The 15,316-nt window shown below is 37.3% G+C and overlaps 1 protein-coding gene across 2 annotated transcripts in view; it reads left to right on the top strand.

Moving 5' to 3' along the window:
• MED13 (mediator complex subunit 13) overlaps positions 1 to 15,316 on the top strand; it is a 103,701-nt gene that overhangs the window by 63,690 nt on the left and 24,695 nt on the right. For both annotated transcript variants that reach the window (XR_004913938.2, XM_036081781.2), the window contains exons 13-16: positions 615 to 705; positions 838 to 1,052; positions 3,477 to 3,673; positions 4,414 to 5,327. Coding sequence is in view for 1 of the 2 variants with exons in the window: in XM_036081781.2 (XP_035937674.1) it covers positions 615 to 705; positions 838 to 1,052; positions 3,477 to 3,673; positions 4,414 to 5,327 (1,417 nt within the window). In the remaining variant the exon portion in view is untranslated. The remainder of the gene's footprint in view (positions 1 to 614; positions 706 to 837; positions 1,053 to 3,476; positions 3,674 to 4,413; positions 5,328 to 15,316) is intronic.

The following is a 15,316-nucleotide window of genomic DNA, read 5'->3' as shown; positions in this document are numbered from 1 at the left end:
GTTCAGTGTATTAAAACTAATTTTTAGTTAGGTATCCTGTTACTTATCAAATGAGATCTTTCTCAAGTTTGTGCTTTGTTTTACATGTTGTAGCATTTTTATAAGGGTAAGGAGATTATTAAACAAGATAAAAGTAGAAATTAGGTTTCAGAGGGGTGATTGAATATATAGGAAACTTCAGTGTGTTTTATTTAAGGGGACAAATGCTTTATGAATATCTTTTACTAAGAAGCAGTTCTGATATTACAAATCCTTCTTATTGCAGGTTTCCTTTCTTTTTTTTTTTTTTTTTTAATTTTAATAGGCTTTAAGTGGTAGGTTATTTTTGCTTCTGTGTGTTCTGGAAGTATTGGTCCTGTGTCTTGGAGGAACTTTCCCTCTGTTAATTTGCAGGATTATCAAATAAACAAATTAATCTTGGTTCATTGATTGCCTAAAAAGGGTTTTACATCTTTATAAATTTTTCTAATAACCAATATTTATCTCTGGCACAACCAGAATAATATATTTGATGAATGGGTTTGACCTTCAAGTTATATCTTAATGATTACCATCTTGGATCACATTGGACTTAAAATTTCAGATAAATAATGTGTTTTTGTTTTTGTTAATAGCCTGGATCTAAAAAGTCAGCAAATGGAACAGATGATAAATCCAGCAGTAAGGAATCAAAGACAGGAAATCTGGACCCACTATCTTGCATAAGTAAGCTTCCCAAATCTGCTCCAGATAAATCTGCAAATTTTTAATCTGAATAAAATTCCCCACTCCTTTCTTTTAAACACAGATTAACTTCTCTTTAGTCTTATGTTAAAATGTGTGTTTTATTAAATATAGGCACTGCAGATCTTCATAAAATGTATCCTACACCACCATCATTGGAACAACATATTATGGGATTTTCCCCAATGAATATGAGCAATAAAGAATATGGTAGTATGGATATAACACCTGGAGGAACTGTTCTAGAAGGAAATAGTTCTAGTATAGGAACACAGTTCAAAATTGAGGTTGATGAAGGATTCTGTAGCCCAAAACCTTCTGAAATTAAAGTAAGTATTTTATTTTTCTAGAAAAATAATTCACTTTATATATATGTATATATATATATATGCTTTTATATATATATATATATATTTTTTTTTTTTTTTTTTTTTTTTAATTTAAGAGTGGGGAGGCTGGGAAGGGGCAGAGGGAGAGAGAGAATCTTAAGCAAGCTCCACACCCAGTGTGGAGCCTGCTGTGGGGCTCTATCTCACAACCCTGAGATCGTGACTTGAGCCAAAATCAAGAGTCCAGACACCCAACCAACCAAGCCACCCAAGCACCCCTCCAATATTTTCTTACAGATTCCGTTTGTTGCTCTATTTTTTTTTAAAGATTTTATTTATTTATTTGACAGAGAGGGAGACAGCGAGAGAAGGAACTCAAGTAGGGGGAGTGGGAGAGGAGAAGCAGGCTCCCTGCTGAGCAGGGAGCCTGATGCGGGGCTCGATCCCAGGACCCTGGGATCATGACCTGAGCCGAAGGCAGACACTTAACTGACTGAGCCACCCAGGCACCCCCAGTTTGTTGCTGTATTAAAAAAATCTATTCATGGTGATTCTTATTTTGTAGTTAACAGATTTGAAGACTAAAGAGTGGTGACACTATTAAGAATGCCTTTAAGAACACTTGGGCTGCTTCCATAATTTGCTATTGTAAATAATGCTCCTGTAAACATAAGGTTGCACGAATCCCTTTGAATTAGTGTTTTTGTAATTTTTAATTTTTTTTGTTTTTGTAATTTTTTAAAAAAAATTTTATTTATTTATTTGACAGCATAAGCAGGGGGAGTGGCAGGGAGAGGGAGAAGCAGACTCCCCCCGCTGAGCAGGGAGCTGGACTCGGGGCTCGATCCCAGGACCCTGGATCATGACCTGAGCTGAAGGCAGCCACTTAACAGACTGAGCCACTCAGGCGCCCCATGTAACTTTTGAGTAAATACCCAGCAGTGTGATTATTGGACTGTAGGGTAGTTCTGTTTTTAACTTTTTTAGTAACCTTCACTGTTTTCCACAGTGACTGCACCAGTTTGCATTCCTACCAGGAGTGCAAGAGGGTTCCTTTTTCTCCAACACCAGTTGTTTCTTGTGTGTGTGGTTTTTTTTAACATTTTATTTATTTATTAGAGAGAGAGCACAGGGAGGGGGAGCAGCAGGCAGAGGGAGAGGGAAAAGCAGGCTCCCCACTGAGCAAGGAGCCCAACATGGGGCTGGATCCCAGGACCCTGGGATCATGACCTGAGCCAAAGGCAGCCAATTAACTAACTGAGCCACCCAGGCGCCCCTCTTGTGTTTTTGATTTTAACCATTCTTACAAGTGTGAGGTGATCTTATTGTAGTTTGTTTTTTGTTTTTTTGTTTTTTTTTTAAAGATTTTATTTATTTATTTGACAGAGAGACACAGTGAGAGAAGGAAGACAAGCAGGGGGAGTGGGAGAGGGAGAAGCAGGCTTCCTGCCAAGCAGGGAGCCTGACGTGGGGCTCGATCCCAGGACCCTGGGACCATGACCTGAGCTGAAGGCAGACGCTTAACGACTGAGCCACCCAGGCGCCCCTGTAGTTTGTTTTATTTGTTTAGTTTTTTTTTACTTTAAGTAAACTCCATGCCATACATGGGGCTCAAACTCAACCATCCTGAGATCAAGAGTTGCATGCTCTACCAACTGAGCCAGGCAGGAGCCCCTCTCATTGTAGTTTTGATTTGCATAACCCTGATGATGAGTGATGTTGAGCAGATGAATGGATAAAGATGTGTATGCACACGCACACACACACATCCACACCCACATAGGAATATTATTCAGCCATAAAAAAGAAAGAAATCTTGTCATTTTCAATGACTTGGATGGAGCTAGAGAGTGTAATGCTAAGCAAAATAAGTCAGACAGAAAAAGACAAATACCATATGCTTTCACATATATGTTGAATTTAAGAAACAAAGGGGGGAAATGAGCAAAGGAAAAAAAAAGACAAACCAAGAATCACTTTTGACTATGAAGAATAAACTGATGGTTACCAGAGGGGAAGTTGGTAGGGGGATGGATGAAATAGGTGATGTGGATTAAGGAGTGCACTTGTGATGAGCACTGGGTGATGTACGGAATTGTTGAATCACTGTAGTATACACCTGAAACTAATATAGCACTGTATGTTAATTAATTGGAATTAAAATAGAGTGAATTCATTTAAGAATAAAATTATATTGGGTACCTGGCTGGCTTAGTCAGTAGAGATTGTGACTCTTGGTCTCAGGGTCATGAGTTGAAGCCCTACTTTTGGCGTGGAGCCTACTTTAAAAAAAAAAATATATATATATATATATATTTACATTTTATTATTTTGTTTAAAGAGAGGGGGGAAAAAGGCTAGAGTGAGTTTGGCTTTTTTCCCCTGGAAGATAAGATGCTGAAAGTCCTGGTCTTTGTATTATAGGATTTTTCTTATGTCTATAAGCCTGAAAATTGTCAAGTTCTGGTGGGATGTTCCATGTTTGCACCTCTAAAAAGTCTACCAAGCCAATGTCTGCCTCCTATCAAATTGCCAGAAGAGTGTATTTACCGTCAGAGTTGGACTGTTGGAAAATTGGAATTGCTTCCTTCAGGGCCTGCAGTGCCATTCATCAAAGAGGGGTATGATTTAGATTTATGTTACTGGTATAGTGTAGGTGTGCTTACATAGCTTTAATTTTTTTCACAGAAGTACCTGCTTTGCTAGTACTTAGAAAAAAGATACTGTTTTTTTAATTCTAAAAATTGTTTTTTGATCAATAAATTATAATGGTATTAGTTGCATGTAGATAAACTGTTGGAAAACTTAAGACCATTATGCTTTGGTTATTTGTCTTCATTTGCGGGTGGAGGTTTTCTTCAGAAGCACCTTTTGTTTTGCTCTGAAATTCTAAATCCCATTTGTGTATTTGCCGTATCACATACTTCTCATATTTTAATATCTCTGAAATTGGGATGTCTTATAATTGGTAGGATCTTACAATTGCCATTGTCCCTTACTGCATGTAAACATCTCTAAAATCAGGATTTTTTTTTTTAACAGTGACATCTTAGGATCAATGAAATATGGTTATTTGTAGTACAAGAAATATGGATAGTAAATGTGGATGTCTAGGTGTAGATAAGTGTAAACAGATTTTATTTACAATTTTGGAACTAGTCGGTTAGTCCACAGTCTACAACAGTCACCTAGAGTGGATATAATAACCAGATACATATTTTAATTATACTTGTAATTTTTGCACTAATTGTGCTTTCATTTTCAGTGTTACTGAAAAATACTGGGAGATTTTTAGTTCTATTTCATATTATTAATATGTTCCTCTATGTATGTGTTTAATTTTTTACCCTGGTGACACCAGTGATGGAAGTACTATCGATCAAGAATATGGTCCTGCTTATACACCTCAAACTCATACTTCTTTTGGGATGCCTCCTAGCAGCGCACCTCCTAGTAACAGTGGAGCAGGAATTCTTCCTTCTCCATCTACACCTAGGTTTCCGACTCCAAGGACTCCAAGGACTCCAAGGACTCCTCGAGCTGGTGGACCTGCTAGTGCTCAAGGTTCAGTCAAATATGAAAATTCAGACTTGTATTCACCAGCTTCCACCCCATCCACATGCAGACCCCTTAATTCTGTTGAACCTGCAACTGTTCCCTCCATCCCTGAAGCACACAGTCTTTATGTAAACCTCATTCTTTCAGAATCAGTTATGAATTTGTTTAAAGACTGTAACTTTGATAGTTGCTGTATCTGTGTCTGCAACATGAATATCAAGGGTGCAGATGTTGGAGTTTACATTCCAGATCCAATGCAGGAAGCACAGTATAGGTGTACCTGCGGCTTCAGTGCTGTCATGAACAGAAAATTTGGAAACAATTCAGGATTATTTCTTGAAGATGAACTAGATATCATAGGACGCAACACAGAATGTGGCAAAGAAGCAGAAAAACGTTTTGAAGCTCTCAGGGCTACTTCTGCTGAACATGTTAATGGAGGACTAAAGGAATCTGAGAAATTCCCTGATGAGTTGATATTATTGCTACAAGATCAGTGCACTAATTTATTTTCACCTTTTGGAGCAGCAGACCAAGACCCTTTTCCCAGGATTGGTGTAATTAGTAATTGGGTACGTGTTGAAGAGCGGGACTGTTGCAATGACTGCTACCTTGCATTAGAACATGGGCGTCAATTCATGGATAACATGTCAGGAGGAAAAGTTGATGAAGCACTTGTGAAAAGTTCATGCTTACACCCCTGGTCCAAAAGAAATGGTAAGCATCCTAATGGAATAATTTTTCTGTTTATTTTCCTTTAGTTGTAGGACTGCTTTTCTTTCTTCGGAAAAAGTATTAAAGGCAGTTTTCCATGTAACTAATAGAGATGTTGAAATTTGGGACTTAAAACTCCTCTAAGAATGACATTTTTAAAGGGAGAATTTCCTAGCAGTTTAGTTTAATTTCACCAATAAAAGTATGGTTATTGTAAGTCTGTAATTATGTACTTACGTAGGAGTATAAAAGGCACTTTGCAGATGTTAATTAGCAGAAAATTGCTGGTTGTCTGCTTTATTCAACATTCTTTCACTCATTAAATATTTACTGAACACCTGATATGTGCCACAGACTGTTCCTTTAGAAAGTACAGCATTAAATGAAGCAAACATACTTCTTGCCCTTTTTGAGCCTATAATTTAGTAGAGAAGACATAAACAAAATAAGTAATTATATAATATTAGTGACAATTGCTTTGAAGAAAAAGAAAGGTGAAAGGAGTGGAAAAACACAGGAGTGTACTATTTTAGATGTATGGTTAGAGAAGATATTACTGAGGCATTTGAGTAAAAAACTGCATAAACTGGGAGAATGGAGCTATGTGGCTAACCAAGGGAAGAGTATTTCAGACAGTGCAAAGAGCCTGAGGTTAATGTGTTTGAGGAACAGTAAGGAGATATTGTTGCTGGAGTGAACTGGGTGATGGGAGATTGGTCAGACATGAAATCTAAGAACTGGCCAAACACCAAAATCCTGGAGGGGTCTTATGGACCATGTAAGACCTTCATGTCTATTGTGTTGTGGATGGTAAAGGTAAGAGTAGAAGCAGAGTAGTTAGGAGGCAATTACAGTAGTCCAGGTGAAAGATGATGGTAATTTAGACAAGTTTGGAAGCAATAGAGATAGGAGTAGTGGGTTCTAGGTATTTTTGGGAAATAGAACCTACAGGATTTGCTGATACATAAGAAAAGATGAGGCATCAAGAATAGCTTGAGCAACAGGATGAAGTGATGGTTCTAATTATAGAGGAGGGAAACGTTGGGGGAGGAGGTCAAGTACACATTTGGAGGTAACAGTTTTAAATTCAGGGGAGTGTAGATTAAAACTTTCTTGTGTAAGTTATCAGTATTAAAATCTATGGAGCTGGATCAAACAACCTAGAGAGTGACTAGAGAGAAATCCAAGGATGGAACTGATGTTTAGAGGTGGAGAAGAAAGGGAGGATCCAGGATAGGAAAACAAGGAAGTGGGAGGAAAACCAAGAGAGTATGGTGTCCTGGAAGTCAAGTATAGGAAATGTTTGAAGGAGAGAATGGTCATCAATGTCAGATAATGTTATACAGATACAATGTCAGATACTTGTATAGAGTTCTGAAGATCTGTTAATCCATATTAAGTGCTTAGCGCGGTGCTTGCAACATAGTACTGAACTAATAATATAAGCTGCCATTATTATTAAAATAATCAATTAGATATTTTCTTTCAGGCACAACCAACCTAACACTTCTTAAAAGTTGTCTCAATATACCACTAACTTTTCTAACTTTTGGTTATTATATAGAAAATTAGCCTCCTTCAAAATGTGGTTTTCGGTAAGGATCTTTTCTAAGGTGATATCTGCCATATAATAACTTTTAGTTGGTCCATGTGTCATTCACTAATTCAGTTATTTTTTTTGACACATATGCAAAACAATGTGCTTGGTCTTCTAGGAGATAGGAAGATAACCTATCTTTAAATTGCTTACGCAGTACTCAGAGAACCAAAACTATAATGCAGGGTTGAAAGAAGTAAAAACACCCTAAATGCCCATTGACAGGAGAATGGATAAATGATTATGATAGTACAAATAGAATGTTGCATAGTTCTAAACATGAATAAAACTGTATATAACAAATAGGTGAATCTTAGTATTGAGAGGAAGGAGAGTGGGAACAAGTCCTAGAAGATTATATATGGTAAGTTACCTTTTTGTAAAGTTTTAAAATGAGCAAAACTAAATATTTTTTAGATGCACATAAAATTCAGGATAGTGGTTAATTTTTAAAAGCTGAAGGAGGGTTAGGATAGGGAGAAGCGCTAATATGATTTTTGTGGTGATGTTCTAGTTCTTGGGCTGTGATATCATAGTTGTTCATAATGTTGTTATTAAAGAAAATTTGTGATATAGGAGGGCAGTACATGGACCAGTGGTTAAGATTTTGTTCATGACATAGTTTGATGATTCATGGAACTCCTTATACTCAAGGACAGAGTTAGAAAAAGGTATAAATAAATGTCATAGATGTTCAAAAAATGGGCAGGATTGTTTTCAGCCATAGGTAATAGTTAAGAACATATGCTGTGGAGGCAGACTGCTTGAGTTTGAAATATGGCTTTATCACTATATACTATGACATTGGGCAAGTTATTTAATCTCTCTGTGCTTCAGTTCTCTTAAATTGTGTCAGTAATAGTATTTACCCCAAATAGTGTTGAGAGGATCAGTGTTCTATGTAACAGAGAGCGGTGCCTGGCACAAAGTAAGAACTCAAATATTAGCAGTTGGTAATAGTAGTAATAGCAGAAGCAGTAGCATTAGTGGTACTCTATTGCTTGTTTTTAAGAACCAACTCATCTTGAAAGTTCTCATCACAAGAAAAAAATATTATGTAACTATATATGGTGATGGATGTTGACTGGACTTATTGTGGTGATCATTTTGCAATATATACAAATACTAAATCATTATATTGTGCACCTGGAACTAATGTTATGCCAATTTTACCTCTATAAAAAATAAAAAAAGAACTAGCTTATGCCAGTTGTACCTCAAACAAAGGCCCAACTTATCTGCCAAATAGAAAACATTGAGCCTCAACATTTTTTGTGTAACAGTAAACATTGATGTAAACAGGAAACTTTACAGCCATAAAGATAAATTTCATCGTAACAACTTGTATTAAAATAATTCAAAACAGAGGTGCCTGGCTGGCTCATTTGAAGAGTATGCCACTCTTGATCTTGGGGACATGAATTCAAGGCCCATGTTAGGTGTAGAGATTACTTAAATAAATATTTTAAAAAAATAATAATTCAAGGGACACCTGGGTGGCTCAGTCAGTTAAGCGTCTGACTCTTGATTTTAGCTCAGATCTTGTTTCTCAGGGTCATGAGTTCAAGCCCCGCAGTGGTCTCCGTGCAGGGCATGGAGCCTACTTTAAAAATAAAAGATGATAATTCAAAGCAAAAAAGCAATTCCTTTATGTTTCAATTTTTAAATTTCAATATAAAGACAAATAATGTGGGGTGCCTGGGTGGCTCAGTCAGTTAAGTGTCTGCCTTTGGCTCAGGTCATGATCTCAGGATCCTGGGATCCAGCCCCATGTCGGGCTCCCTGCTCAGTGGGGAGTCTGCTTCTCCCATTCCCTCTGCTCCTCCCCCCGCTTGTGTGCATGCACACTTGCTCGCTCTCTGTCAAATAAATAAAATCTTTAAAAAAAAAATGCTGTGATCTAAATGTGTAATATTGGAATACTTTCATTAAACTATAGCAGCATCATGAAAGAAAAGGTCCTACATTAGGACCTTTGCCCTAATTGTTTCCTCTGCCTCGGACACCTTTCCCCCATGTATTTACAAGGGTAACTGTCTTGTCTCCTTTAAATCTTCTCAGATGTTGGGGTGCCGGGGTGGCTCAGTCGGTTAAGCATCCAACTCTTGATCTCAGCTCAGGTCTTGATCTTGCGGTTGTGAGTTCAAGCCACACGTTGGTCTCCATGCTCGGCAGGGAACCTACTTTAAAAAAAAAAAAAAAAATCTCGGATGTCATTTTATCAGTATAAAATTGCAAACCCCTCTTCATGTTCTCCATCCTGCTGCTTTTGCTTTTCTCTATAGTGTGTTTTACCTTTTAACATACTGTATAGTTTGTTGATTAATTATTGTCTCTCCATTAAATTTACCCAGTGAAAGTTCTGTGAAAATGCTAGGGTTTTTGTCTGTTTTGCTTGTTGATATATCCCAAGTACTTAGAACAGTGCCTGGCATATAGTAGATGCCCAACGTGTTAAAATATTTGTTTGAAGGAATTAAAAAGGTCAAGCCATAGTTTGTATATTTTAATGGTAGTGTTTTTTTTTTTCAAGATAGGAAAAACTTTGTTCTAGTTATGAAAAAATACATACTTGCTGAAAAGAATGAATCTAGACAATGCAGAAAAGTAGAAGTAAAAATTGCCCATATTTCTGCCCATTCACAACAGCATTACAGCACTCCGAGATCACTCTTTCAACAGCTTTATTGACGTACCATACAATTCACTCATTTAAAGTGTATACAGTTGAATGGTTTTTAGTGCAGACATACCTCAGAGACACTGTGGGTCTGGTCCCAGACTACCACAGTAAAGTGAGTATCACAATAAAGTGAGTCAAATGAACTTTTTGGTTTCCCAGTGCACATGAAAGTTACGTTTACACTACACTGTTGTCTTATTAAATATGCAGTAGCATTATGTCTAAAAAATGTACATACCTTAATTTTAAAATACTTTATTGCTAAAAAATGCTAACCATTATCTGAGCTTTCAGCAAGTCATGCTCTCGTAGCTGGTAGCTTCAGTGTTGACGGCTGCTGACTGATGAGGTTGGTGGTCGATGAAGACTGGGGTAGCTGTGGCAATTTCTTAAAATGAGACAACAGTGAAGTTTGCCACATTGATTGATTCACGAACAATTTCTCTGTAGTATGAGGTGCTGTTTGATAATATTTTACTCACAGTGGAACTTTTTCAAAATTGGAGTCAGTCCTTTCAAATTCTCCTGCTGCTTTATCAACTAAGTTTATGAATATTCTAAATCCTTTGTTGTCATTTCAACAGTTCACAACATCTTCACTGGAAGTAGATTTCATCTCAAGAGTAAGAAGCAACTTCTCATCCATTAAAGTTTTATCATGAGATTGAAGCAGTTCAGTCACATACTTCTCTCACTATTTCCACCACATTTCCACTGAAATCTTGAATCCCTCAAAATCATCCATGAGGGTTGCAATCAGCTTTTTCAAAATTCCTGTTAATATTGGTATCTTGATCTCTTCCCATGAATCACAAATGTTCCTAAATGGCATCTAGAATAGTGAATCACTTCCAGAAGCTTTTCAATTTACTTTGCCCAGATCCATCAAAGGAATCACTATCTAAGGCAGTTACAGCATTATGAAATGTATTTCTTAAATAGTAAGACTTGGAAGTTGAAATTGCTCCTTGATCAATGGGCTGCAGAATGGATGTTGTGTTAGCAGGCATGAAAACAACATTAATCTCATTGTACATCACCGTCAGAGCTGTGGGGTGACCAATGAGCAGTCATATTTTGAGGAGATTAGGCGCGTTTAGGGTGGTATGGCCATAGACTGAGCAGTCATATTTTGAAAGGAATCTTTTTCTGAGCAGTAAATCTCAGCAGTGGACTTAAAATATTCAGTAAATCATGATATAAACAGATGTGCTGTCATGCAGGCTTTGTTGTTCCATTTATAGAGCAGGGGCAGAGTAGATTTAGCATAATTCTTAAGGGCCCTAGGATTTTCAGAATGGTAAATGAGCATTGGCTTCAACTTAATGTCACCAGCTGCATTAGCCCCTAACAAGAGAGACAGCATGTCCTTTAAAGCTTTGGAGCTAGGCATTAATTTCTCTTTAGCTGTGAAAACCCCTGTATGATGTCTTCTTCCAAATGAAGGTTGTCCCGTCTGCATTGAAAAGTCTGTTATTTAGTATAGCCATCTTCATTAATGATCTTAGCTTAATTTTCTGGATAACTTGCTGCAGCTTCTACCTCAGCATTTATGCTTCACCTTGCACTTCGATGTTATGGAGATGGCTTCTTTGCTTAAACTTCACGAGCCAACCTCTGCTAGCTTCAGACTTTTCTTCTGCAGTTTCCTCACTTGTCTCAACCCTCATGGGATTGAAAAGAGGTCTTGCCCTGGATTAGGTTTTGCCTTGAGAAAATGTTCTGTTCTATCCAGACCACTAAAACTTTCTCCTTATCAGCAGACAGCCTGTTTCACTTTTCTTATCTTTGTGTGTTCACTTTTAATTTTCTTCGAGAACTTTTCCTTTGCATTCACAACTTGGCTATTTGGCACAAGAGGCCTAGCTTTCAGCCTGTGTGGGCTTTCAACATGCCTTCCTCACTAAGCTTAATCATTTCTAGCTTTTGATTTAAAGTACAACTCTTCCATTCACTTGAACATTAGAGACCCCAGTAAGGTTATTAGTTGGCCTAATTTCGGTATTGTTGTGTCTCGGGGAATAAAGAGGCCCAAGGAGAGAGAGACAGACAGGGGAACAGCCAGTTGTGGAGCAGTCAGAACACACAACATTTATTAAGTATGCCATCTTAGATGAGCATGGTTCGTGGTGTCCCCCCAAATTTATAATAGTAACATCAAAGATCACTAATGGTCACAGATCACCGTAACAAATATAGTAATAACGAACAACTTTGAAATATTGGGAGAATTACCAAAATGCTACAGAGACATTGGAAAAATGATACTAATAGACCTGCTTGTTGCCGGATTGCCACAAACTATCAACCTGTTAAAAAAAATGCAGTATTTTTGAAACAGAATAAAGCAAGGTATGCCTGTATTCACAGAGTTGTGTAGCCATCACCACAGTCAATTGTAGAGTTTCATCACCATGAAAAGAAACCCCATGCGTATTAGAGGTCACTCCCTATTCCCTCCAAGCCCTCCCTCTCAATGCCAGTCAACTACATTCTCTCCATATAGATTTTTTTGGACATTTCACATAAATAGACTCATACACCATATGGTCTTTTATGATTGGTGTCTTTCACTTAGCATTCTCAAAGTTCATCCATGTAGCATGCATTCATTAGTACTTGCTTTTTATTGCCAAATAATATTCTGTTGTATTGGGTATACCACACTTTATTTATCCATTCATCTGTTGATGGACATTTCAGTTGTTTCCACTTTTTGGCTATTATGAATAATGCTGATGTGAACATTTGTGTACAAGTTTTTATGTGAACATATGTTTTCATTACTCGTGAGTGGACTTACTGGGCTATAGCACTCTGTTTTACCTTTTGAGGAATTGTCAGACTGTTTTCAAAGCAGCTGCACCATTTTATATTCCCACCAGCAATGTGTGAGAGTTCTGCTTTCTCCACATCTTCATTAACATTTGTCATTGTCTTTTTGATTATAGTCATCATAGTGAGTATGAAGTGTCATCTCATTGTGGTTTTGGTTGGCATTTCCCTGATGGCTTTTCAAGTGCTTATTGTCCATTTTTATATATTTGGAGAAATGTCTTTTTCAGAACCTTTGTCCCATTTTTAAATTAGACTTTTTTGTTTTCATCATTGAGTTGTAAGTTCTTTATATGTTCTGGATAAAAGTCCCTCATTAGATATATGATTTGCACATATTTTCTCCTATTCTCTGGGTTCTCTTTTCACTTTCTTGATGGTATCCTTTGAAGCAGAAAAGTTTTTATTTTAATGAAGTTCAGCATACTTACTGTCTTGTTGCTTGTGCCTTTGGTGTCATATCTAAAAAGGCTTTTCCTAACCCTAAGTAAGTCATGAATATTTACTCCTCTGTTTCTTTTTCTAGGAGTTTTATAGTTATAACACTATTTAGGTGTATAATCCATTCTGAATTAACTTTTGTATTTGGTATAAGGAAGGGGTTCAACTTTATTCTTCTGCATGTGGATATCCAACTGTCTTAGAACCATTTGTTAAAAAGAGTATCTTTCCCCATTAAATTGTCTTGACACCCTGTCAAAAATAAATTGACTATGTGAGATTTCTGGATGTTCAGTTCTATTCTGCCGATCAGTGTGTCTATCCTTCATGATGATCACTCTTAAAAATCATTTATAACCTTTTAATCATTGCTTTCCAACCAGATTTCAGCTTAAATAGAGACCTGGCACCTGTGGCTGTATACAGTTATAATTCTTTTTCATGTCAGTCTCCCACACAAGATAGTAAGATCCCTCAAGACGTGAATAAGAATTTATTTACACAGTATTCCCCACAGCTAGGATAATTCCTGGCCTATAGTAGGTCTTCAGTAAATATATTTTCTAAAAGAATGAAAAAGTATTTGAGAATCTTTTCTGAATTAAAATCAAAATACAAATTCCTGAGCTAAACCCAGGTCAGAATTTCTCATGGTAGCTCTGCATATATGTCCTTAAAAAGTTCGCCATGTGATTATGATAAATAACCTTAGCCAATAGCAATTTTTTCTAGACTTCATTTTATGTGAATATTCAGATATGAATACACATAATTATATTTTATACTATTTATGTAAAATATCTTCTATAGTTTTATAACTTGCTTTGATTTACCAGTGTGTAAGTCATTAGTCCATTTCAGATAGCTTTGTTGTTACTTAATGACTACATATTCTATTAGGTAGTTTACATACTGATTTTTTAGAGAGGGAGTTGGAGAGGGGCAGAGGGAGAGGGTTAGAACCTTTTTTTTTTTTTTTTTTAAGATTTTATTTACTTTTTGAGAGAGAGGGAGAGAGAGAGAAGGAGCAGGGGGAGGGGCAGAGGGAGAGAAAGAAGCAGACTCCCCACTGAGCAGGGAGCCCGATGTAGGGCTCGATCCCAGGACCCTGAGATCATGACCTGAGCCGAAGGCAGACGCTTAACCAACTGTGAGCCACCCAGGCGCCTGGGAAAGAGAGAATCTTAAGCAGGTTCCACACCCGGTGAAGAGCCCAAAATGGGGCTTGATCTCAGAACCCTGAGATCATGACCTGAGCCCAAATCAAGAGCCAGATGCTGAATGGACTGAGCCATGCAGGCAACCCTACAGTAGGTTATTTAAACGTAATAGTTATTAAGCAGTATATCTGAAATTAAGTTACTTATAATTCTTTTTTTTTTTTTTTTTTTTTTATTTGAGAGAGAATGAGAGACAGAGAGCATGAGAGGGAGGAGGGTCAGAGGGAGAAGCAGACTCCCCGCTGAGCAGGGAGCCCGATGCGGGACTCGATCCCGGGACTCCAGGATCATGACCTGAGCCGAAGGCAGCCGCTTAACCAACTGAGCCACCCAGGCGCCCAAAGTTACTTATAATTCTGTACACTATTTAGATCTAGGGAATGAAAGCCAGAAATAATAAATTAGGCAGTAATAATAATGAATTAAAGTTGAGTGATTTAGGGGCATCTGGGTGGCCTAGTCAGTTAAGTGTCTGCCTTCAGCTCAGGTCATGATCCCAGGGTCCTGGGATTGAGCCCTCGGTCGGGCTCCCTGCTCAGCAGGGGAGTCTGCACTCCCTCTCCCTCTCCTCGTGTGCTCTCTCTATTGTACACTCTCTCTCTCAAATAAATAAAATCTTTTTTAAAAAAAAGTTGAATGATTTAATGTACAAGTGCTCAAACATGTTTAATGGTACAACTGAGTGTACTGGGGGCGCAGATTAACCATATCAGTAACATTTAGTGATTTTTTTTTTTTTAATGCCATTTGACATGAAGCAGCATCTTTCATACCCATTCTGATAGTTGGTCAGAAATGCAGGTCATAATAATATAATCCATAAATCTGTAAATCTAGTTTTATGGAGTATCTATGGATATTATAACACTTTTTACAGTGTGAGCAAGTTCATCTGTTACTGTACAAGTTCTATATTTCAGAATTGTTACAGTCTACTATCTTTCCTAAATTGAACTTTAATCAATGTAACCAGTCTTATCTATCTGATCATTTTACCATAGTGGTTATTAAGGTACACAGTTTATAACTCATTTCAGTGTGAGGTAGAGTTCTTTCTGGGAAAATACCTACAGGCACCAAAAACAACCAAAACAAATGCAGAAAAGGAAGAAATTTATTTGATTAATTTATAAATTGGTTAGTGAGCTAATGTGAGTGACTTTTTTATGGAGAGGAGTTATAATAACTTTTCTTACGTCTGTTCTAGGAAAGTATC

The sequence above is a fragment of the Halichoerus grypus genome, chromosome 2, assembly GCF_964656455.1.
Source record: "Halichoerus grypus chromosome 2, mHalGry1.hap1.1, whole genome shotgun sequence".
NCBI lineage: Eukaryota > Metazoa > Chordata > Mammalia > Carnivora > Phocidae > Halichoerus > Halichoerus grypus.
The sequence above is the reverse complement of the archived record's forward strand: the minus strand, read 5'-3'. Positions and strand labels throughout refer to the sequence as shown.